The 21,377-nt window shown below is 52.8% G+C and overlaps 9 protein-coding genes across 9 annotated transcripts; 5 read left to right on the top strand and 4 right to left on the bottom strand.

The window, feature by feature from the left end:
- Positions 1–110: 110 nt before the first annotated feature.
- On the top strand, positions 111–992 carry AYO21_01999 (hypothetical protein; the record flags this gene model as incomplete). The annotated part of the gene is made up of 1 exon (XM_022651980.1): positions 111–992. One exon carries the CDS (start codon positions 111–113, stop codon positions 990–992), a length of 882 nt encoding a protein of 293 aa, XP_022515724.1.
- Positions 993–2,063: 1,071 nt separating this feature from the next.
- AYO21_02000 (ADP,ATP carrier protein) lies at positions 2,064–3,696 on the bottom strand (the record flags this gene model as incomplete). Its single annotated transcript, XM_022651981.1, has 8 exons — positions 2,064–2,113; positions 2,168–2,303; positions 2,362–2,689; positions 2,747–3,042; positions 3,225–3,275; positions 3,340–3,386; positions 3,501–3,541; positions 3,686–3,696. 8 exons carry the CDS (start codon positions 3,694–3,696, stop codon positions 2,064–2,066), a joined length of 960 nt encoding a protein of 319 aa, XP_022515725.1.
- Positions 3,697–4,573: 877 nt separating this feature from the next.
- On the bottom strand, positions 4,574–6,458 carry AYO21_02001 (hypothetical protein; the record flags this gene model as incomplete). Its single annotated transcript, XM_022651982.1, has 2 exons — positions 4,574–6,255; positions 6,314–6,458. The coding sequence occupies 2 exons, from the start codon at positions 6,456–6,458 to the stop codon at positions 4,574–4,576; spliced, it is 1,827 nt and encodes a 608-aa protein (XP_022515726.1).
- A 592-nt stretch (positions 6,459–7,050) lies between these two features.
- Positions 7,051–11,229, top strand: AYO21_02002 (hypothetical protein; the record flags this gene model as incomplete). Its single annotated transcript, XM_022651983.1, has 1 exon — positions 7,051–11,229. One exon carries the CDS (start codon positions 7,051–7,053, stop codon positions 11,227–11,229), a length of 4,179 nt encoding a protein of 1,392 aa, XP_022515727.1.
- Positions 11,230–11,676: 447 nt separating this feature from the next.
- Positions 11,677–13,209, bottom strand: AYO21_02003 (hypothetical protein; the record flags this gene model as incomplete). Its single annotated transcript, XM_022651984.1, has 4 exons — positions 11,677–12,414; positions 12,473–12,679; positions 12,760–13,133; positions 13,182–13,209. 4 exons carry the CDS (start codon positions 13,207–13,209, stop codon positions 11,677–11,679), a joined length of 1,347 nt encoding a protein of 448 aa, XP_022515728.1.
- Positions 13,210–14,555: 1,346 nt separating this feature from the next.
- Positions 14,556–16,112, top strand: AYO21_02004 (hypothetical protein; the record flags this gene model as incomplete). Its single annotated transcript, XM_022651985.1, has 6 exons — positions 14,556–14,622; positions 14,678–14,825; positions 14,894–15,161; positions 15,231–15,356; positions 15,425–15,574; positions 15,645–16,112. The coding sequence occupies 6 exons, from the start codon at positions 14,556–14,558 to the stop codon at positions 16,110–16,112; spliced, it is 1,227 nt and encodes a 408-aa protein (XP_022515729.1).
- A 561-nt stretch (positions 16,113–16,673) lies between these two features.
- On the top strand, positions 16,674–18,266 carry AYO21_02005 (hypothetical protein; the record flags this gene model as incomplete). Its single annotated transcript, XM_022651986.1, has 3 exons — positions 16,674–17,061; positions 17,194–17,381; positions 17,511–18,266. The coding sequence occupies 3 exons, from the start codon at positions 16,674–16,676 to the stop codon at positions 18,264–18,266; spliced, it is 1,332 nt and encodes a 443-aa protein (XP_022515730.1).
- A 1,016-nt stretch (positions 18,267–19,282) lies between these two features.
- AYO21_02006 (hypothetical protein) lies at positions 19,283–20,440 on the top strand (the record flags this gene model as incomplete). Its single annotated transcript, XM_022651987.1, has 4 exons — positions 19,283–19,451; positions 19,571–19,902; positions 20,013–20,234; positions 20,294–20,440. 4 exons carry the CDS (start codon positions 19,283–19,285, stop codon positions 20,438–20,440), a joined length of 870 nt encoding a protein of 289 aa, XP_022515731.1.
- A 39-nt stretch (positions 20,441–20,479) lies between these two features.
- AYO21_02007 (hypothetical protein) lies at positions 20,480–20,947 on the bottom strand (the record flags this gene model as incomplete). Its single annotated transcript, XM_022651988.1, has 1 exon — positions 20,480–20,947. One exon carries the CDS (start codon positions 20,945–20,947, stop codon positions 20,480–20,482), a length of 468 nt encoding a protein of 155 aa, XP_022515732.1.
- Positions 20,948–21,377: the final 430 nt, after the last annotated feature.

A 21,377-nucleotide genomic window follows, 5' to 3' on the forward strand; every position in this document is an offset into this window, starting at 1 on the left:
CTGCCACATCTCATTCATTCTCTTGCCTCGAAAGACAAGACACGCTTCATCCCCTCAACTCTAGGAACAGAAGAGTACATCCCAGCAGCTCGCGTGCTGCCCCATTGACCATGGCGCCCATACCAGTCCATTCTGCCTCGCCCATAAACACCAACCTCCCGTCGCATCCTCTCGGTGTACTGACGCCCAGCACTGCCGCTGCTCGGTATACGCCTTTAGACGATGAGTGCCAGCCAACTTCCACAAGCCGTTCCAGCGGTCCCTTATTCTCACAGCAGCCTGCGCACCCTGGAGCACCGGCAGTCCCGCAACCAACCAACACGTTAGCCAGCAGTTACAACAATAGATATGAAGCGACACCCACTTCAACCAACACGATAACCACATCCGAGTTCAGCCCTCCACCACCGCAGCCAGGTGCAGTGCCCTTACCTTTTACAAGTCCTTCACCACAGTCCACCGTACCCCTTCCTCCACAGCCCCTCGAAATCCCACGGTATCAACCAGGGTTGTCACCACACGCATCCCCACAGCGTCAGATGGTTGTCCCTGTACAAGCACAAACTCCCACACACTCCCGCCCACTGCCCATTCAATCCCCGTCGTCCACCGCCTACATGCCATACACGCCGACCCGTTCCATCCCACCTGCAGGCGTAACTTCCACCACCACAAGTCCCAGCTACAACTTCTCGCAGCCTCAGGATCTCTCCCACCCGCCAGGGTATCAACAAGACCATCATAGCTCCTTTGACGACAAACCCGTCGAATCGTGCCAAGAGAACGACTACCGCGCCACCCTTTCCCCACTATCATACTCGAAAAGAGGTGGCATATTGGACGGAGAATGGGGCGGTTATGGCTCGGAAGACAGCGACTCGAACGGCACGGTCGTGAAGACGGCCATGTTGTGGGCAAGGGCCGCAGGCAAAAGACTGAGTGCGACGGAAAGGCAGATATGGAAGCATATCAATGGCGAAGATGATATTTGAGATTCAGACCCTAGTGGTACATACACTGGCGGAGGCGGGAGCAGTACTTTCTTTTTGTTTCGAGACAAGAGTTGTGTGTTAACGATGAAGGGGTAAACGGTTCATGGAAGGACAAGGCAGAAAGCAGGGAAAAGGTTATCGATCCGGTCAGCGGCACAGGGGCATATAACCTGGATGATTTACCCTACGAAAGACACTTCTTTCACTCTCTTACGAACAAAATGCATGGACTTGGTGGTACTGGGATCGTCGAAAGGGCAACAATATCTTGCTGTTTGTTGGGAATGCTTGGGACTTGAGTTAGCGAAGCCGTTCGTCCGCTACTCCGTAGAACAAGGATAAGGATTGGCGGAGGGCTAATGTACCAGTAGACGTACCTATCTATCTACCCAGTACCAATATGGATATCTGCTGAGCAAAAATGCGGTCTGGGACTAAAAGGGTTGGAAAAAAAAAGGGTGAAGACTACTTTCAGATCTTCCTGCAAGGGATTCCCTAGTCATTGGGTGGCGGGTACGAGATAGATGGATGCGACTTAGTACTGCGATGGCAGTTCGTTGATGTCGCTACTAAGCGGACCAACGAACGCAGTTACAGTCAGCCACAAAAATCATCCGAGGCGAGAGAGTGTACTCAGACAATGGAGGGCCACTGCGAAAATTAAAGGGTTCAGAGACTGCAGGAGGGAGCAAAGTGAGATGCTTGAAAGCACAAGTCGAGGCAGTAAAGTACAATTGCAGACCGGAGTGAAAGAAACGAAAGGATGTTGTAAAGCAAGAAACCCCATTGCATATTGTGAACAAAACCCCCAACGAGTTTCAACGTGGCCATTTCCCCTCGTCAATCCCCGTTTGTGTCGTCTCTATTTGCAAAATGTGTTTCATCTTCCTCGACTTGGTCGCCGCACCCCAGCACCTGCAACCAACCTCACCATATCATCGTACAGTCTCGCACCACCTTTTGAACCTTCCAACTGAAGGCGCGCCATTACCCCCATTGCACCTCAACTACACCATTTTGTGCGATTGGAACAGTCGCTTGTCGGATAGTCGCAGTAAAGTGACGAGGCGCTTAGCCAGAACCGCCCTTGAACTTCTTGCCGAACATGAGAAGTTGGACCTCTGCAAAATTTGTTAGCACAAGAGATGCATCGATGAGAGCGGGTTGAAACATACGGTCGTAGATGGAGAGCACACCGGCACCAGCGACACCACGGAGAATGTTGGCACCAGCACCCTTGAAGAAGGACCGGACACCCTCGGCAGCCATGATCTTCTGGGCAGCATCGAAAGAGCTCTTGTATTTGACAGCCTGTGTTATGTGGTTAGAGAAGTGCGGATCCTGCAGCTGTAACCGGTGGTAAACTTACCTCGCCGGACGTCATCATCATGCGACGACGGATGGTATCAAGAGGGTAGGAAGCGATACCGGCACCAGTGGTGACACCCCAGCCGAGCAAGAAAGAGGCCAAGAAGTTACCCTCAAGAGGACCGACCAAGAGAACAGGCTTGATGGAGTCGTACATGCCGAAGTACAGACCACGGTAGACGATTATACCAAGGACCGAAGGACCGAAACCACGGTAGAGACCGGCAATACCATCGGAAGCCAGGGTCTTGCGGTAGACATCGACGAGACCGTTGAATTGACGCTCACCACCCTTAGAAGCAGACTTGGCATCGTTGGCAAGACGGGTACTGTGAATATCTGTATCAGCATACTGGAAGGGTGTTTGTGTGGGGTGTGAGACATACCGAGCATAATCGAGGGAGTAGACGAAGAGGAGGGAAGTGGCACCAGCAGCACCACCCGAGGCCAAGTTACCGGCCATCCACTTCCAGTATCCATCGCGCTCCTTCTTGAAGGCGAACATCGACTTGTAGGTATCACGGAAGGCGAAGTTGAGCGCCTGGGTAGGGAAGTATCGGATAACGTTGGCAGTGTTACCTCTCCACAGAGCCATAACACCCTCGCTCTTCATGGTTCTGCTGAAGCAGTCGACGATACCGGTGTATTTGCGGTCAAGACGACCGGCTTTAAGCATTTCATCCTATACGTCACGGTGTAAGTGGTTATGCTCGGTATGGTCAATTTGAGTGTGGTCATCATATCAACGGGTATTGATAAGAAAATTTTTCTGGGCATATTGTCTGGGGGATCTGTTGGGCATGGCAGAGGGTTTCGTATGCCTCATGCAGATGTGTTCGATGGGGGTGGAGCAGGTACACATACCTGATTCTGGATCAAGAGCTTGACACGCTCAATGGGAGCAGCGGCAGTTTTCTAGCAAAATTTGTCAGCTTTACGGTTCACATTCACTGTCTACCGGAACTGGAGAGTTACTCACCGAGACAGCGGCAGAAACACCACCCATCAAAAAGTCGACGACGAAACCTAGGGTCCACAATTAGTTCCGATTGACCGCGGCTTCTGATGATCGAATCGTCGAGGCGAGGCCCAGAGCTCGTCGAGTCCTGGACGTCGACATCAATGACAGTGAGGTCTTACCGGGCATGCCCCATATCGTCTTGGACCCTTGGTCCACTTCTCTAGATGGCAGGAGTCAGCATCAGTATGCACAAGTTCGGCTGGAAGTGTGCTCGGAGGCAGTCCGTGCAGCTCAAGGAGGCCGCTCGGTAACGATAACTGCTGCAGAACAGCACGAATCGACAGCGGATAGAGTGTGAACTAACCCTTTGGCCATCTTGACGGTGGTTATGAAGAACTAAGGACTATGATTGAGAGGAGAGAAGGAAGGGCAGTGATGGGTGGACGCAAGAAAAAGATGCGAAGATGCGAAAAAGAAAGATGGAGGAAGTTTAGAAGCGGACAGGTATTTTTCAAAGGGATTGGGAGCTCGACTCGTGCTAAACCTAATATGGTAAGGCCCGGATCTCCCTCAGCACAACCGTCAATGCGAGGTGCTTGTGTGCACTTTTCCCGAGCGACCAGCGAAATCTCAGCACTGTCCGCCCCGGGCAATTATCGTCCGCAATCAAAATTTTGTCTCCGCTGAGGGAAAAAAAGATCACTCTCTGCACAGCAACCGGCTCGCCCGTGGCCCCTATCGCGCTTGCCCGGGGGATGGTGTCAGGCTCTGATCAGCCACTGGACGGCTCCTTCGGTTGCCTACAAGACCATCGCACTCAACCAAAGTAGTTACTTTCTCAAAATATCGCCCATTCTTCCGCCCATTTTTCCGGAAAGCAGTCTTGCTCCCTCATCGATCCACAGCTTCTCCAGAGATCTCCAGAGAACCTTAACTGGGCCGCATGAGGCTCTTTAACAGGTACGAATACGAGTGGAGGGTTTTGTAATCTTTTTGAACACGCTCCCTGCCTGAAAAAGGGGGTACTGAACACACCTATGTCGGTCATGGGAAACATTGAGGACATCGAATACCGACACATGAGGGGTCCCACTAAGGGCATGTGAACCTGATCTACCGAGTACATCCATCACAAGAAATGGTGGCAAGGCTGAGGGGGCGTCGCTCACCCTGACCTAAGTTTGCTTCCCCTTTTCCTTCCGAGGTCCAGGAGTTCAAAAGGCTCCATACTTGGTATACACCTCCACAATAATCAAGCAACAGTATCGACTTCTGTCTTCGACTTCTTGTTCCTCCTTCTCTTCTTTTTCTTGGCTCCCTCTGTCCTGATGTCTACTGCAGCTTCATCTCCTTCATCCCTGTCTTGACCGGCCTCAGGTTGCGCAGGAATCAAATTGCTTGCCTGCAATCCTTCCTCGTTGCCAAAGGTGTCCAACCGCCACTTCCTCAACCGTGCTTTCTTCCCCAGATTCTTCAGGTCCTTGCGCTTCTTCTCTGGATCGCGGAATGATGCCAGTTTCTTGAGCCCGACAAACTCATTCAATTTCTTGTCATCGGCTAGCAATATATCTCTTGCAGTAAGACCAAAGCTCTTGGGAGATGTCTCACGGTATGTGAATCCACCAGTCTTCTTGTTGGGCAAGGATGCGTCGAGCTCCAATTGAAGTTGATCAGCCACTAGTTGTTCAATGATCCGTCGTTCTTTCTTTGTGTCCCGCTTGCTCTCTTCCACAGACCGCTTGACTTTCTTCGCCTTCTTTGGAAGAGGTTCTTCATCAGTGAGACTGAAGTCTGCTTTATCGTTTTCTTCGAAATCAGGCACTATGTCCTTGATGTCTAGGTCATCGTCAAATTTGGGCTTTCGAGGTTTCCGCTTTTTTCCACCCGTGTCGTCGTCGCTCGGGAGATCTTCCTCTGCGTAGTATTCATCGCCAAACCGTTTCTGCATCATCTCCTCCCATTTGGTGTCATCCCAATCGTCGTCAACCAAGTGCGCCCAATCCTCTGGCCGCAAGTCCTGAGTCTTGATACCGGCAGCCCGCTTAATTCTACGCACCTTCTCTTCAAGCTCTTCAATTTTTAACTTGCGAAGACGGGCTTTTTCTTCCTTTCGCTGCTGCTTTTCAGCTTCTTTCTTCGCCTTCTCTGCTTCTCGCTTCTTTTGTCGCGGATTCGCCTCTTGTCTCCGAACAGAGTATTTGGCAGCCAAGTCTCTCGCATGAGAGCGCAGAGTCTCGTTTGATTTCTCAGGGTCCTCGAATCGCAGATTGTATGCCTCTTCAAACTCATCTGCTCTCTTGTCTTCTTCATCGTCGTCCGACTCGAAAGGGTGCAGATTAGAAGGGTCCGGAGCCGCCCAAGCCCGAGAGGCCATGAAGTTTGACAAGAAAGTTTCAGGATCCTTTTCCGCGCTTTCCACGTCCAAAGCAACCTCAGATCTAGGTAGCTTTTCCCTTCTCTTCGCGCTGAGAAACTGATGTTCCTCTTCTTCGTCCTCGTCATCCTCGTGCTCTGCGGCAGCGTTGATCTCTCCGATGATGGACTTCTTTAGCTGCTCTTGCTCTTGGTTGTATGTCAGAGGGACAGGATCTTCTTCTTCCGGCTGGACACCACCATTCAGTAAGGTCTGCCTGTGGTAATCTTGAAGGTGCATCGGCTTCTCCTTTCTGGTCTTCGTAGTTGCGTCGCCCTCGTCGTTATTGTTGGTATAAAACGTGACGTTCTTGTCATAAACACGGGGATCTTTCGAACGAATTGCGTTGAGGGTAGCCATGATCTCTGAATCAAGGGCTTCTGTGGCCAGCTCCCCTTCATCTTCAGACTCGCTGGTCGAGTCATCGTCCGAGGCAGAACTTTCGTCGTCGCGGGAGGGAGATTCGACTTCACCTCGCTTACGCTTTCGTGAGCTGGAAGATTTGCCCAGCTTCTCCTCTACTGTACAAAAGATCAGTCTCAATATGTTCTCATCAGTAGGAGGGAGAAAAGTCCATACATCTCTGTAGTTCCTCTCGTTTCTTGTTGTGTTCAAATCGGCGCGCATACGCCTCGTTGACCTTGAGTTCGCCGCTTTGTGGGACATCGGCACCACCATCCTCGCTGTCGGACGAGGAGTCGCTACTAAGCAATTCACGAGCCATGGTTTGTGAGACACATATGCTCAGAAAGACGGAAACTGTTCTTCTGTCCGGGGGTGAATTTTGTCGGATTGGCCTTTCAATTCTCAAAAATTTCTCCGCATGCCCAGACCCAGATAAGCCTGGATGGAGGAGAAACAGACGGGTATTAGGCAGGTATACCGAGTGGCTTGGGGACCGTTGCAGCGTTGGTACCCATCGGGTACCTACATCTGTAGTAATAATTGGCGTGGCGGATGCCTACGCAGGCGCCTGCGAGATAGTAAGATCCGGAGTATGTACCTCGACCTCCACATCATGTACGAGTGAGTATACGCAGGGTTCGCGACTTTGGTTTCTTGGAGACGCGATTGTATCGATTACCTACCAGCCTACGTACCCTACTGCTACCACTTCTCTAGCAACATTATTCACCGCACGATCTTCCTGAATCAACTTACTCTGCCTTACACGGTACTCGCCTCCCTCTTCGTTGGTTCGCTATCCTCGAGGCCGGTCTCTGTCAGGCTCGCTTTTGCAGAAATGAAGGCCCATACATGATTCAATCCAACTCCTGATTCTTCCACCCCAAGTTCCGCGCCTCCGCACGTCCCAAATGGCGCAGGCACCGCCGCCCGTCGATGACGTGGGAAGACTGATCAATCTGATTCCTGTCGGTTTGAAGGAAGCTGCGATCGATTCGCCCACCGCCCGCGCCACCGTTGTTCACTATGGAGAGCAAGTCGATCTCCTTGAGAAATGGCTCGACGACTATGCCAAAGCCTCCACGAGACTCGTTTCCGAAGCCCTGACCCTAGAAAATGTCCTCAACAACTTCATAGCCCACGCCGTTCTGCCCGTGAACATCTCCGAGTCAATGCTGGATCATGACTACAGCATCCTGGCTATGAAAAAGTTCGCTGACGGCGCCAAAGATTATTGGATGAGCATGATAGCAGTGGTCAAGAGATTATCTACTATGGTGATTGATCCCATAAGACAATTCCTTCAGAATGACTTGCGGGCTTTCAAAGATGCGCGCCGAACGGTAGAGGCTACTCAGAAAACCTTTGAACATCTGCAAGGAAAATATGCTGGGTTGGGCAAATCGAAAGAACCTTCATCGCTCAGAGAGGAAGCCTTTCAATTGCATGAAGCCCGCAAGCTCTACATCAAGGCGATCATGGACTTCTCCAGTATGGCACCACAGTTTCGATTTGCTCTGGATAAGCTCCTGGTCAAGGTCTTCTTTGAGCAATGGCGTGAGATGCGACTCTCGCGTGACAATACAGCCGCGACATTCCAACGGAGCGCTGAGGAGATGCAGAGGATTAAGGGCTGGCTCTCGGAATTGGAGGCCAATGAAAAAACATTCCGCAGAGAGCTCATGATGGCGAAGAAACAGCTGGAGGATGCCGCCGAGCTTGAAACCCGGCCTTCACGAGAGTTGGAGGATTACACTTTGTCGACTGTTCCTCCATTTGCTGGTCATGGCCATAGCGCCAGCACTTCAACCCTTCAACGCTCACCCAAAAAGCCCACGTCCCAAACCGGTGAGAAGCAAGGCTGGCTGTTCCTCCGAACCTACAGTGGGAAACCAACGCGAACTGTCTGGGTAAAGAGGTGGGCATTCGTTCGAAATGGAGTCTTCGGCTGGCTGCTGCAAGGCACGAGAGCAGGAGGTGTTGAGGAGAGTGAGAGAATTGGTGTTCTGCTATGCAATGTGCGCCCCGCCCCGGCAGAAGAACGTCGCTTCTGTTTCGAGCTTAAGACCAACAAGAATACGATCCTCCTTCAAGCAGAAACCCAGTCAGAGCTTGTGGAGTGGATTGACGCCTTTCACATTGCCAAATCCAGGGCGGTGGATGATGGTGATGGAATCCGCGGCTTCACTTCTGGTACTGGGAATATTCAAGCTGGTGCAGCATTTGCAATAAGCGCGCCACCAATTCCCGAATTTGGTACTTTCATCCTTGGGTCGACGGAGCCGGGTGCTGTTGGAGAGGATATCGCCGCGCTGGAAAAGACCCACACCTTACCGATTCCAGGGACCGAACATGGACGTGAGAGCAGTATGGACTTACCTAGGAGGTCAACAGCCTTTGATGAAGGCGGCCATCGTGATACTGCCTCTCGCATCATTTCTAAGCTCGATTTACACAGAAAGAGTCCAGCTCCAACCCAGGTATCCGCCAGCCCATCGACACCAAATCTCCCCGTTGGTATTGCAGGCTTGATTGCCGCCACTCATGGTCCCATGCCTATCGGTGGAAGTACTCCGTTGCTCCAAAATGCCGACGGCGAGTTCTCTAGGCCACGAAGTGCATTTACTTTGGCCCTTCGAGACATGCCTGCCAGCAGTCTTGCACCTTCGACGTTGGCTGCGGTACCATCTCCTACCAACCTGAGCAAGTCGGCAGTGATCATTACCGGAGAGCGTGGTCTGAGTCCTGCCCCGGACAAGACTGGACTTCCTACGGGGCTTGTGGTCAACACCTGGGGGACGTCCTGTACAGCCTTTTTGAACCGACTTGAACGGACTGGCCCAAATGATAAGGCCGAAGTCAAACTCCTAGCGCAGCGGACCCCGACGCTTCAACCATCATTTTCTCTTCCAAAAGCATCCGCTACGCCTACTCGGCCGGCTGTTCCCCTCCAAAATAGTATTCCACACCTTGACTTAAGTGTGCCCCAAATGGGAGGCACTCGAAGCAGAACTCCCTCGCCAAGTAAGAAACAGCACAGGAGCACTATAAGTGTGGATCGAGATACTGCGAGACACTTCAATACCGACCTACTCGTGCCTGACTTCCCCAACTATTATCCTTTGCAGCTCAAGTCTCAGGACGCACAGTTCCGCCTTCTGTTTCCAAATGTGAAACGCGACGACAGACTAGTCATGGTGTTTAGGGCGACCTGGAACCCAGGTGAACAACAAGAATTCCCCGGCCGAGTCTACGTGACTTCCAGGGACATCTACTTCTACAGCAACCACCTAGGCTTGGTCCTGACGTCGTGTGTGCCTCTTGGATCCATTGACGAGGCCACTGCTGCTCCCGGACGAGACTGTGACTTTATCTTCCTGCATCTCAAGGATGCCGCAAGCGACGCCGCTAACCGACGCATCACAATCAAAACATTTCTCGAGCCGTTGAGACTTCTGCAAAGGCGCTTGAACTTTTTGATAAGAAATAGTGCTTCCGACGAGCCTCTCGACTTGGAGGGGCTAATGAAGGCTCTGATCAAAATGGAGACCGAGAGCCCTGACAGGAGCCCCAGTCTGGAAAGCTGGGAAGATGTGTCCCCAAACACGCCTGTCGATACGGGTGGGCCCCGATATCGTGGTAGAGCGTCAACTATCGGAACTGAAATACGAGGCCCACTGCGAGTTGACCGTGCTTTACATCACACTCAACTAGGCCGGAGGGAATCGAAGTTCAAATTGCCCGCCCAACCGGTGATTTATACGCCCCCAGGAAATCTGCGACTAGCCGTCGAGAAGGAGTTTGACATCAGCGCTAAGGCATTATTCCATGTCATGTTTGGAGATAAGAGCGCTTTGTGGCAATTGCTTCAACATGAGAGGCGCGCGAAAAATGTGACCCAAGGGCCGTGGTTGAATGTTGGAGAAGGACGGCTTCGACGAGAGTTCACTTTCGACATTCCCACCAAAAACATGCTGGGTCAAGAATCTTTTACACGAGTTAATGACTACCAGACCATCGATGTCAATAGTGACCACTTGTGCTATGTCATTACAGACAAGCGAACCCCATGGCATCTCCCCTACCAACACAACCATCGCCTCGTTAGCAAGATTGTCATCACTCACGTTGCAAAAGCCAGATGTAAACTCGCAGTTTTTGTCAAGATAGAGTGGCTGCGCACCGCCTGGATGCTGGGAGGAGTGGTTGAGCGACAGGCGCTGTATGATCTTGAACTCGATTCTCAAGATCTCGCGGATTTGGTGGCGGATCAAGTTCGCAAGCTCGGCCTCCACAGTCGCACCAAAAAGGCAATTCAGATCTTCGGCCAAGTTGGCCATTCGACCGAAACCACCCAACTTCTAGTGGAGGCGTCAGCGCTCAACATTGAACTGAGGAGACAGCCTGTTTCCCGGACCATGACTGGACTATTGGCCCAAAGCACTGCCTCTACGCTGGAGAGCGCCTTGGGAACTCTACTGCAGTCGTTGCTGAGTATCCTGAGATGGTCCATGAAGATGATCTCTACTAACAAACTCGTATTGGTGGCTCTTGTTCTTTCGGCACTGTACAATGGTTGGCATGCCTATCGGGACTCGCTTGACTGGTGGCATGAACGCAGAGCTGGAAACTTCATGGCTCGCCTTGGTATCTCGCCGAACACTGTTATGAGCAGGGCGGTGTACATCAGTGACTTGGACGACATTCTCAGCCGAGAAGCGAATCTGCCAGCACGGGACTCCAGCGCTTGCTACCGTGTCTTTTATGATGAAAATGACCCGGAGTACTTTCAAGCAGGGCTGAGCCAGACTCCAGCCGCGACAGTGCAGCAAACACGTCAACGACTGGGCACTCAACGGCACGATCTTCTTGTGGCCGTGCGTGTCGTCAACAGCATTGAGAAACAAATCGTGCAGGCGGCCTGGGAACAGTGGGTTGTGGATGAGCATCGTCGATGTCAGGTCGTGGAGGGACTGGTATTGAATGACCTGGAGCAGAACTACACGGACGCTGAGAATGACCTCAAAGGCTGGTATAACGAATACTGCACCAGCTGCAGCGACGAATACATGAGGATGCGGACAGCCTGATTTGTACGATATACTGATAATGGAAATTGGAGTTTGAGAGCAACCCACACTCCTGGCCCTTTGAAGCAGAAGTCTGGCACTGAAGACCATAGTAGGCGGCCGATAACTACGAGGAGGCCGACGAGTATAGCAACCGATTGTCCAGCGATATGCATGACACTCGGACCCGAGAACGACAACTGATCTCCGTTAAGGAGGCGGGAGGTCATTGGTTCGTGCTGATTCCCTTTTCCGGAAATAGTCTCGAGATTCGCCAAACGATCGTCACAAGCATCAGCCACAGTCGTGGCCTGGCACGCCTTAAATCGGTGGTCTGTGTACCATGACATGCCTTGGATTCTCTACGTCGCATGATGCTACACACCAACGAAGATCTCGAGGGTTCAACCGCGGCGTAGGAATGGTAAGAAACATCACTGCCCTCTTTCGAATATCTTGGGTATGCTACTACAGTTGGGTCTCTCTTGTGACCAACTCGGCTAAGACGGGCAGAGGAAATGCTCCTGGCGGGTTGATTCCCACCTCGTCTCTAATCTGTTGAAGTGTTGCGCAGGCCAGCCTCTTCTGGTCGTCCCTGGTCGCGTCGCCCAGTGCCACGAGCCTCAAGGGCCAAAGTAGGCGGACTCCGTCCCTCCAAAATCTTGTTGTTAGTCTTGGAGAGGCGCCTGAAGGACCGTCCGTTGAAAGTAGTAGGGGGAGACACGCGAGGATTTTATCTGCTGCGCCTTGGACAACCTCAACCCTACGCTGAAATTCATTCTCCAAGGTCCTTGTCTCTTCGTCGAGCTTCTCGGTTCGCATCTTGTCCCAAAGCTCCAACAGAGTCAGTTGGAGCTGCAACCGAAAGGCATGGAGATACGTGCGCCACCATAGTAGCCCAGTGTTCAAACCAGAGTCAGCAACAGTTTCAGATCCCGGACTGTCATAGAAGGCCTGCCACAAGTGCTGCGTTTCCCTCTCAAAGCCCTCGACCTCCGCAATTACTGCCATTGCTGCACTGCGGGAACTTGCTGTCCATTGAGTGATGGTTTGTTGGATGGTCGCACAGAGAGTGGACGCATGATGGCCATACACACAGAGACGATAGGTGTGCCGTTCGTCTTCATTCAGCCACTTTTCCAGCTCCCGAAACCAGCTCGAAGATTCAGAAGGGCTGGCCATGTCGGTGATGAAGCATCTGACTTGCTAATGTTTCTATCAGCAACGTGCGACCATGGGATGGTCAACCGGACCGAGCACTCACGATTGCATAGTAAATCAGCCAGAACAAATCCCGTGCCAGGGGCGTATTAAAATGCGAAGTGCCTCGCAACCGCAGCAAACTCATCATTCCTTGGGTATGGACAATCCAGGAACCGATGCCGTGGCTCTGTGGAGACTTGTCAAGAGGTTGATGGCCTCGACTTGGTGATTCAATGAGCTGATGCGATATGGTCAGCGTCGGTCTTTTCTATTGCTTCAACAGCCACTTGAATCTTGACACCTGGTGGCGGGGATTCCCAAGAGCTACGAACAGAAGGCGGTTCTTACCTCATAAAGACTTAGCAGCCACACAGACGCCAGCGTTTCGTCTTGCGTCTGTAGTACTGGATGCTCGAGAGCCATATTTGTCGCTTTCAAGGCCTGTCCATATGTCGCCGCTCGCTTGGATCGTGTCTCAGGCGTGTCTATGTTGCGGGTGAGGAAAGCATGGCCAATGGCACGACAGGCCAGTACGATGGAAGAGTCTTGCCCTGCTTCAGACACCATGCCGGACAGGAAATTGATGTCGACCAACTCCGATGTGGCGCTATGTCTCTGAGGACCGATGAGATTGCTGAACGCTAGCGTATAGGCATGACTGTCCCAGCATTCTGCCAACTGGCGCGTCGGAAAGAGATACCAACCAGAGAAAACCACGACATCTACACATGTTAGCTTTCAACTAAAGGTGTACAGGTTGCTGATATCACCTGGGTCGAGTATCTCCATAGGCGGCATATTGTCCTTTTCACGCCGATCCCCAGGCCCCTCGTGGTTTGGGCGATGCGAGGATGACTTCTTGGGACCGGAACTGCATGGCGGACTGATCCTCTTGCGTCGGCGGTCTCGGTTCGCAGACTGAGCGAATGAACTAGGGCTTTGGACGCGGAACACGAGGTCAAATTCGTCCCGATATCCTGGACAGCTTCTCCCCAAACGTGTACACCTGTTGCATTCCGGTTGGGCTAAATCACACTGCGGGTGATTTATTAATGCAGGTCCAGGAAAGCATATTCGAATCGATACTCACTTTCACCCGCCTCTGTCGGCACAGATGGCAATCCCGACTTGGTCTCCCCACGTTCGGCATGTCGAGGGTGAGGACAAGGAAACAACGTAGAGACAGTTTTTCTCATTCACGCCTCGAAAAGACTTCTGACCACGGCCAACTTCACCCGACCTGACCAGGAACACGTTTTTATCCATTGCCACATCGCGAAATGCACCCAAAGCGTATACTTTACTCGCATGCTCAGCGGAGTCCATTATTGCTCGAAGGTCAATTAATCGTGCCTGTGGAAGTGGCCCTTTTTGCAGGCAGCAACAAAAGAACAGCAGTTAATAGGGTCAAAGCCCTTAACCCACTCAGAGCAATATTGGAGTCTCGGTGGCACGAAGCCGATTAGGCGAAAAGCTTGTAAGGTGGAAACGGTAGGCATCTGTCAGACGAGGTTCTGCGATTGAATGCGCGGAACCACCTGTGGTTCACGCAAAGCAGGCTGGTCAGACAGAACAGCCATTTGAGCCAGTTGAAGTCGCCCGGCTGATTTCCGAAGGTTGGAAGTCCGGAGCCACCGATTTGAGCGAGATGAAGCATTCGTGCAGCGCTAGTCTATATGCGGTAGTCTTTTCGAGCTGCGCCACAAGGCTGAAGCTCCTGGGGCTGAAGGGGCATTGCAAGAATGAAACCTTTCGCGATAATTGCCTGCTCCAAGGCTTGAGACGTCTATTGCCTCGAAATATGACATCATGCATACTTGAAAGCAATGCCATTCGACCTTCGCGATGGAGATCGCCAGTAGGGACTTGCCCCTTTCACAGCGCAGATCGACCAAGTGCATTGTGGACCTCGTACACTTGCCCGAAAGAGGTTACGGAGGGCCTGAAATTCTAAAGACCAACTTGAGGCTTCTGAAGCACTTTGGCAGGACGATCAACTTCAATGGATGGTATAAAGATTGCTCGAGAGTCCGGGCTTGGTCCCTCCAGCACTCTGAGCCAGCATCACGAAGAAACATCTGTTCCATTGACTATCAGAACTTTTTGTACAAAGAACAACAACCTCTACAAGATACATTGCAAAGATGGGCCTATCCAGCAACGACGATGGGGACTCGAACGTGTGCAGCATGCCCAACCCCCTAACAGCCGGTACGTTGAAGACGAGCAGACCGAGGAAGTTACCTCTATTGACGGTGCAATTCAGATGCTTCAGAACCATTTATTGGGAACCTCTCCTTTAGAGAATTCAATCTGTGCCTCTCGGGCGGCTGTACAGCATTTGTTTGCCTGTCTATGGCCATTCTCATGGCAAGACACGCCACACATTTCAGTAAACCCAACGAGCAGAGCAAGTGAGTCTGATGCCCATCGGGGCTTTTCTGCAACCAACAACACAGAAACTGAGACTTCTCCATCACAGGATCTTGAAAATTTGCCTCCTCCTTCCATTCAACAGCCTGTTGTCGCTTCTCGGGATCGCGTTCCCGAATGCATACCCATACCTCGACCCGTGGACGGATGTGTGGGAAGCAATCGCCTTGGGGAGTTTCTTCCTCTTGCTCTGCGAATTTGTCTCACCGAGTCCGGATTTTCGCGACGTCTTCTTTGCCGCGTTGGAAGTTCCGCGGTCTCGCAGAGCTGCCGAGAAGGGGCGCAATGCCCACGGCAGTGGGTTAGAATGGTACAGGGTAAGTCCTCGTTGATATACCCGAGGAGTATATGCAGGAAAGGCCGGACGCTGATGGATCTTTGGACAGAAACGATGGGTCGTCGTTTTCCAATACGTGGTTATATCCCTAGGGGTTGCTGTCGCCACAGACATCACTCAAGCCTTCAACAAATATTGTCTGGAGAGCAGCAACATCCACTTCTCCCATATCTGGGTAAGTACTTGTCATCCGGCGAGCAATCTGCCTCACAAAGTCGATCAGCCTAACCGTTTCCTGGGCAGCTTACCATAATCCACAACATCTCCGTCTTCATTGCCGTTACATCGTGCATCAAATTCTACAATGCGCTGAAAAAGGACATGAAGCACCACAAGCCGCTGGCCAAGTTCTTGTCTTTCAAGCTCATCATCGGCTTGTCCGTCATCCAAGAGGTATGTGTAGCTGGTTGTCCTATACCTTCTCCTTGTCATCATTTGTCTAACAGCCTCTCTCGTCTCTTAGATCATTTTCACCATTCTCCGCTCAACCAGCGTGCTGAAGGAGAGTTCCACCATGACTTACGCAGACGTCAACTTTGGCATCGAAACCATGACCACCTGTATCCTGATGGTGCCATTTTCCGTCTATTTCCACTACTCGTACGATGTTTCTCCCTACGACATCACGAAGCCACGGATGCTCCCACTGTCGGAGATCCCGCCAGAGTACATCGACGATTCCAGGTCTTCTCAGGAAGGCTTGACGGGCAGGAACGGCAGTCAAGAGTCCTTCAACCAACACCGGCACATGGCCCATGAGACTGGTGGCCAGTACTACGGCGGGAGATTTGGTGTCAAGGCGTGGGCAACGGTGGTCGACCTCCGAGAGATTTTGAAGGCCATCCAATTTTCCTTCACCATGAGGACGACGGCCAAGAGGATGAACAGGAAGGTTGTGGGTGTTGATGCTTCTCCATCTCCACCGTATTAGTGGGTTCAACTGCGACTCGGAATGTTCTTGTTGGTGCTGGCCACGGGACGGGATCGGGAATATGTGATATGTGGTTCACGCTGTACGATTATCAAGGCGTTTTGAGATAGCGATGTATTGAGGCGTTGATTTTCTTGGAGAATAATCCATTCGGTGATGATGATCCTCGTGGTTTGTTCGGCATTGACGGCTGGAGAGCCTCGTCACGTGCCCTCGCGGGGTCCTTTGGCCAGCCTCGTTTCAAATTCCCGAGGCAACTGTCGGCTGGATGCGTTTTCGGCATCCCAAGTTCGAATTTACCTCGATGCCGACCACGCAGCTGCAACTACTGGGCCTGGGCAGACGAGAGTCAGAAAAATCTGGGGCAGCTGTCAAAACTACATAATGTTCCCTTGAAGTCTCTGGACCTACAAAGGTATTTCGACCTTTTGTTAGTGATTGACTGATTGTTACGTGTATTCGTTCGTCTTGTAAGGGGGGCCCGAACGTGCTTATTCCTTAGCATCACCTCCCCTCGATTCCTCCTCCTCCGTCCAAACCCAATTCCACAACAAAAACACCATGTCGTCGTCGAACGTCATCACCCCCCTCTCCGAACCGCCCTGGCTCGCGGGCATGCCCTCGCCCTACTACCAGGAGAAGCACAAGCGGTTCCAAAAGGCATGTCGGGCGTTCCTGGAGGAGCACCTCCTCCCCTACGCCATGGAGTGGGAGCGCGAGGAGACGGTGCCGGACCACCTCTTTGTGACCTTCCGCGACGCCAACATGCTGATCCCCAACCTGCCGGCGCCGCTGCCCGTCGAGTGGCTGCACAAAGTGGGCATCCACGACATTCTGGGCACCCCGATCGAGGAGTGGGATTACCTGCACACGGGCATCTACCTGGACGAGATGGCGCGAGCTGGTGTCTGCGGCCCAGGCTCCTCCATGACTGCCGGTCATGCTTTTGGTGGGTAACCTTTTTTTTTTGTGCCCTTCTCCCCTTTTCCCCAAAGAAATTCGAGTCCCCGGGAGAGAATCCACATGATCCCGGGGGTGTGCTGCGATTTGAGACACTCTGTCGACTGACCTTTGCCGCCAGGTATCCCTGCCATCCTCAAGTTCGGCGACAAGGCCCTGCACGAGAAATTCCTCTACGACCTCCTCCCCGGCAAGAAGCGAGCATGTATCGCCATCACCGAGCCTAGTGCCGGAAGTGACGTGGCCAACATCCAGACAACGGCGAAGAAGACGGCAGATGGGAAACACTACATTATCAATGGACAAAAGGTATTTATTTACAATCCCACCGAGTCCCTTTGCGAGAGGGGGGATTTTCCCCCTTCGCCAACCAAAAAAAAAAAAAGGAAAATGTGTTTGGGGGGAAAGAGAAGAGGGCTAATTGAAGATGATATCTAGAAATGGATCACCAATGGATACTGGTCAGACGTCGCCGCCATGGCCGTTCGGACGGGCGGTCCCGGCGCCTCAGGTCTGAGCATGATCGTGTGCCCGTTGAAAGGGTACCCGGGCGTGACGATGCGTCGGCTCAAAGTGGCCGGGCAAATCAGCGCCGGCACGACGTTTATCGAGCTGGACGACGTCAAGGTGCCCGTGGAGAACCTCATCGGCGAGGAAGGCATGGGCATGCGCTACGTCATGACCAACTTCAACCACGAGCGGCTGACCATCGCGGTGGGCGTGACGAGACAGTCGCGCGTGGCGCTGGCGGCGGCGTTTGAGTACGTCATGAAGCGCGAGGCGTTTGGCAAGGCCCTGATCGAGCAGCCCGTGGTGCGGCACCGGCTGGCCAAGGCGGCCGCGGAGCTCGAGTCGATGCAGGCCTGGGTCGAGCAGTTCCTGTACCAGATGACACAGCTCCCCAAGGCCGAGGCGGACGTGAAGCTCGGCGGCCTGACGGCGCTGGCCAAGGCCAAAGCCGGCATCGTCTTCAACGAGTGCGCCCAGACGGCCGTGCTCCTATTCGGCGGCAATGGGTACACGCGCACGGGCCAGGGCGAGATCGCCGAGCGCATCTACCGCGAGGTCCCCGGCGCCAGGATCCCGGGTGGCAGCGAGGACGTCATGCTCGACCTGGCCATTCGGCAGCTGGTCAAGAACTACCGCAACGCGATCAAGGCGTTGGAGCAGCAGAGCGGCAGCAGTAAGCTGTAGGTGTTTGGCAGGGCAGGGCAGGGTAGGATAGGATAATTCTAGCCATTTTTTGTAGATGAACAAACAAATATTACTGAGGAGTGGGAGAATCTACACAAAATTGCTGTGCAAATATAAATACAGGTACAAGAACAAAGTACAAGTACAAGTACATACAACTAATAGACGATGAGATGAAAGCTACCACGCTACCCGCGAGGAGGTTCTGGGATGGGATGTGATGGGATGTGATGTGGTGGGATGGGATTGGTATTTTCCGGCTTCCGTACCGTCGGACCTGGAGAGTGAGAGAGCTGAGGGGTACCTACATATGTACTCGGTACAGGTTAACGAGGACCTAGTGGTAGTAGTATTAGAGCTTCCGTCCCTCTGTCTGTCTGTCGTTCTCGGTACAACACCCACCGAGAACCTCGTCCCTACTAGGTCCTCTGGTACTAGGTCACAAAGTAGATACCGACGAGTAAGGGGTCAGGTATGTACATACTCGGTACAAACCCCCGCGCGCCCTCCCTCTCTTCTGTCTTGTCTCTGTGAAAATTGCTCGTATCTACCCGTCCAAAGTCCCCCTCTCTGTCCCCTCCCCCCACACCTCACACCCTGAAAATAACCCCCTCACGGCGACAAGCCGTCATATCAAAGTGAAAGTGGGGGGGAAAAGGGTCGCTCGCCGACAACTGCCTTCGTAGTAAAAGGGCGCGAGGGATCATTGATTGATCAATTGATCAATTGAGGACAGGGTTCAAAAGGACCAAAAAAAAAGAGTGTGTGTATTGTCTTGTTCTCTTTTGTGTTATTTCACAGGTTTCTTAATACTCGGTAGTATTATTCGTGTTGACTTTTGTCATCAAAAAGAAAAAAGAACAAGAGAATAACTGCCCGGCTCCGATTCTCGCTTCTCGCTTCTCGCTCAACAAGCACCGAGTACATACCTTCCTGGATCCTGTACATACCCCGTCAAACCGTACACTTTTCTTCCAGTGTCGTCTCGCTCTCTCGAGAGTCTCGCCAGCACAGTCATGGCCACTATTATGCAAAAAGCAAATACCCTGCGCAAGGCGCTGAATACCGGCTCCGGCCTCTCGTTCGGCGCGTGGCAGATGCTGCCGGGCTCGCACCTGTCGCGGACCATTGCACGGTCGGGCTTCGACTGGATCTGCATTGATTGCGAGCATGGCAATATTGCGGGTGAGTTTGTCGCCGCCTTCAACTGCCTAGGCGGGCGATAGGCCCAAGGCGGGCAATGTAAACAACTCAGGGCGAGACAAACCAGCGAGGCTAACGCCGTGTGTTCGGGGGATGTATAGACAACGAGATGCACGAGTCGGTCCACGCCGTTGCCGCGTGCAACGTCAGCCCCATTGTGCGCATCCCCGCCAACGAGGGCTGGATGGTCAAGCGCGCCCTCGACGCCGGCGCCCACGGCATCATCGTGCCCTTGCTGTACAGCGCCGACGACGCCAAGAGGTTGGTGCAGACGGCAAAGTTCCCGCCGTACGGCAAACGCGGTTTCGGCAGTCCCTTCTCCATGGGCGCGTTCGACGGCACAGGCGACCTTTCTGGGTTCGACTACATGAACAACGCCAACGAGAATCTCTTGACCATTGTGCAGATCGAGACCAAAGAGGCTTTGGACTGTGTGCGTTAATTTCCACCCTCCCTCCCACACTGTTGGTCCCTGTTGTGGATAGAAGCGAGAAGAAAAGAGACTGACTTTTCTTCTTTTCTTTCTGGTTTGGCGCTTTTTAGGTCGAAGAAATCGCAAAAGTGGACGGCATTGACGTGCTCTTCATCGGACCCTGGGATTTGGGAAACAACATCGGATACCCGGTCAAAGGCGACTTCAGCCCCGAACTGAAAGCGGCGATTGCGAGAATATTAAAGGCGGCACAAGACGCCGGGAAAAAGTCCGGCATATACTGCCCCTCGGGCGAGGTGGCGCGACAGTATGCCGACATGGGATTCCAGATGGTTCGTTTCTCCCCTTTCCCATTGAATGGGGTGTCCAGTGACTGACTTTTGTGGTGCAGATCTCGGTGGTGAACGACATGACGGCGGTGCCGGTATTCATGGCAGAGTCACTCTCCAAGGCCAAGGGGTCGTTTGGGCACGCGGCTGCCCAGGCCGTCAAGGGCGCGGCATATGGGGCGGCGAATCTCGTGACGCAGGAGAAGTAGAAAGGAATTGGTCCTCTGTAAAGGCAAAGAGTGCGAAAATCATAACGATGAGGCCGAGGCCGAGTCTGAGCCTGACCCTCGTTGCTGTTGCTGCTCAACCTCGACAACCGCATTCTCCACTTCCTGCACCGTGAACCTGTGCATGAGCTTCCTCGCCGCGTCGAGTGTCGGCACAAAGTCCCGGTCTGGGTCTCCTAGTTTTCCAGTCTCAGAACGATCGACGTGTAACACAGGCACATCGAAATCGTAGACGTCCCTCCACTTGGAGTGCGCGGGGTCCATGATGTCGATTTCGGCGTAGCGGACGACGCGGCTGCTTTTGCTTTTGCTGCTGCTCTCATCCTTATTCTCGTTCTTGATGGTGCCTTTGTTGTTGTTGTTGTCGTTCTTACTGAGAAACTCGCCAATGCGCGCTTTCGCCACGTCGCACAAACCGCAGTTGGCGCGGGTGAAGAGGGTGAGTTGAATGTTTGCCAGACGGGAGGCCAGGGCGAGTGACGGACGCATTTTTGCGGTAGGTGTAGATGGGAGAATGTGATGTTGACACCTTTGTTCCACAAAAGCCTTGTCGCGACCCTCACCACACCAATTCCTAGCTACCAGGCCTTGCTGGCTACCTGGCTACCCAGCCGTGTACGTCGCCTAGGCCGAACTGGACGAGTGTCGCCGCTTTAACTTGAGCCTTCTCACCCCTGCACCCTTGAAAAACTCTGTCTCGACGTCCCTCCAACTCTTCACTCTTTCCTCCGCCGTGCTTGTAAACAACAAGACATTGGCACGCCCAGGTTTCTCGAGCCTTTCGCGTCCCCTTTTTCACAAGGCGCTCGGTAGGTGCCCAGCTAGCCAAGTAATGCATGCATACATAATACGTCTCGATACGGTTTGTTGGACCCAGGGAGAAGGGCAGAGAGGGTGCGAATCCGTCCCGTCCAATCAA

Source organism: Fonsecaea monophora (assembly GCF_001642475.1).
Source record: "Fonsecaea monophora strain CBS 269.37 chromosome Unknown Scaff8, whole genome shotgun sequence".
Classification (NCBI taxonomy): Eukaryota; Fungi; Ascomycota; class Eurotiomycetes; order Chaetothyriales; family Herpotrichiellaceae; genus Fonsecaea; species Fonsecaea monophora.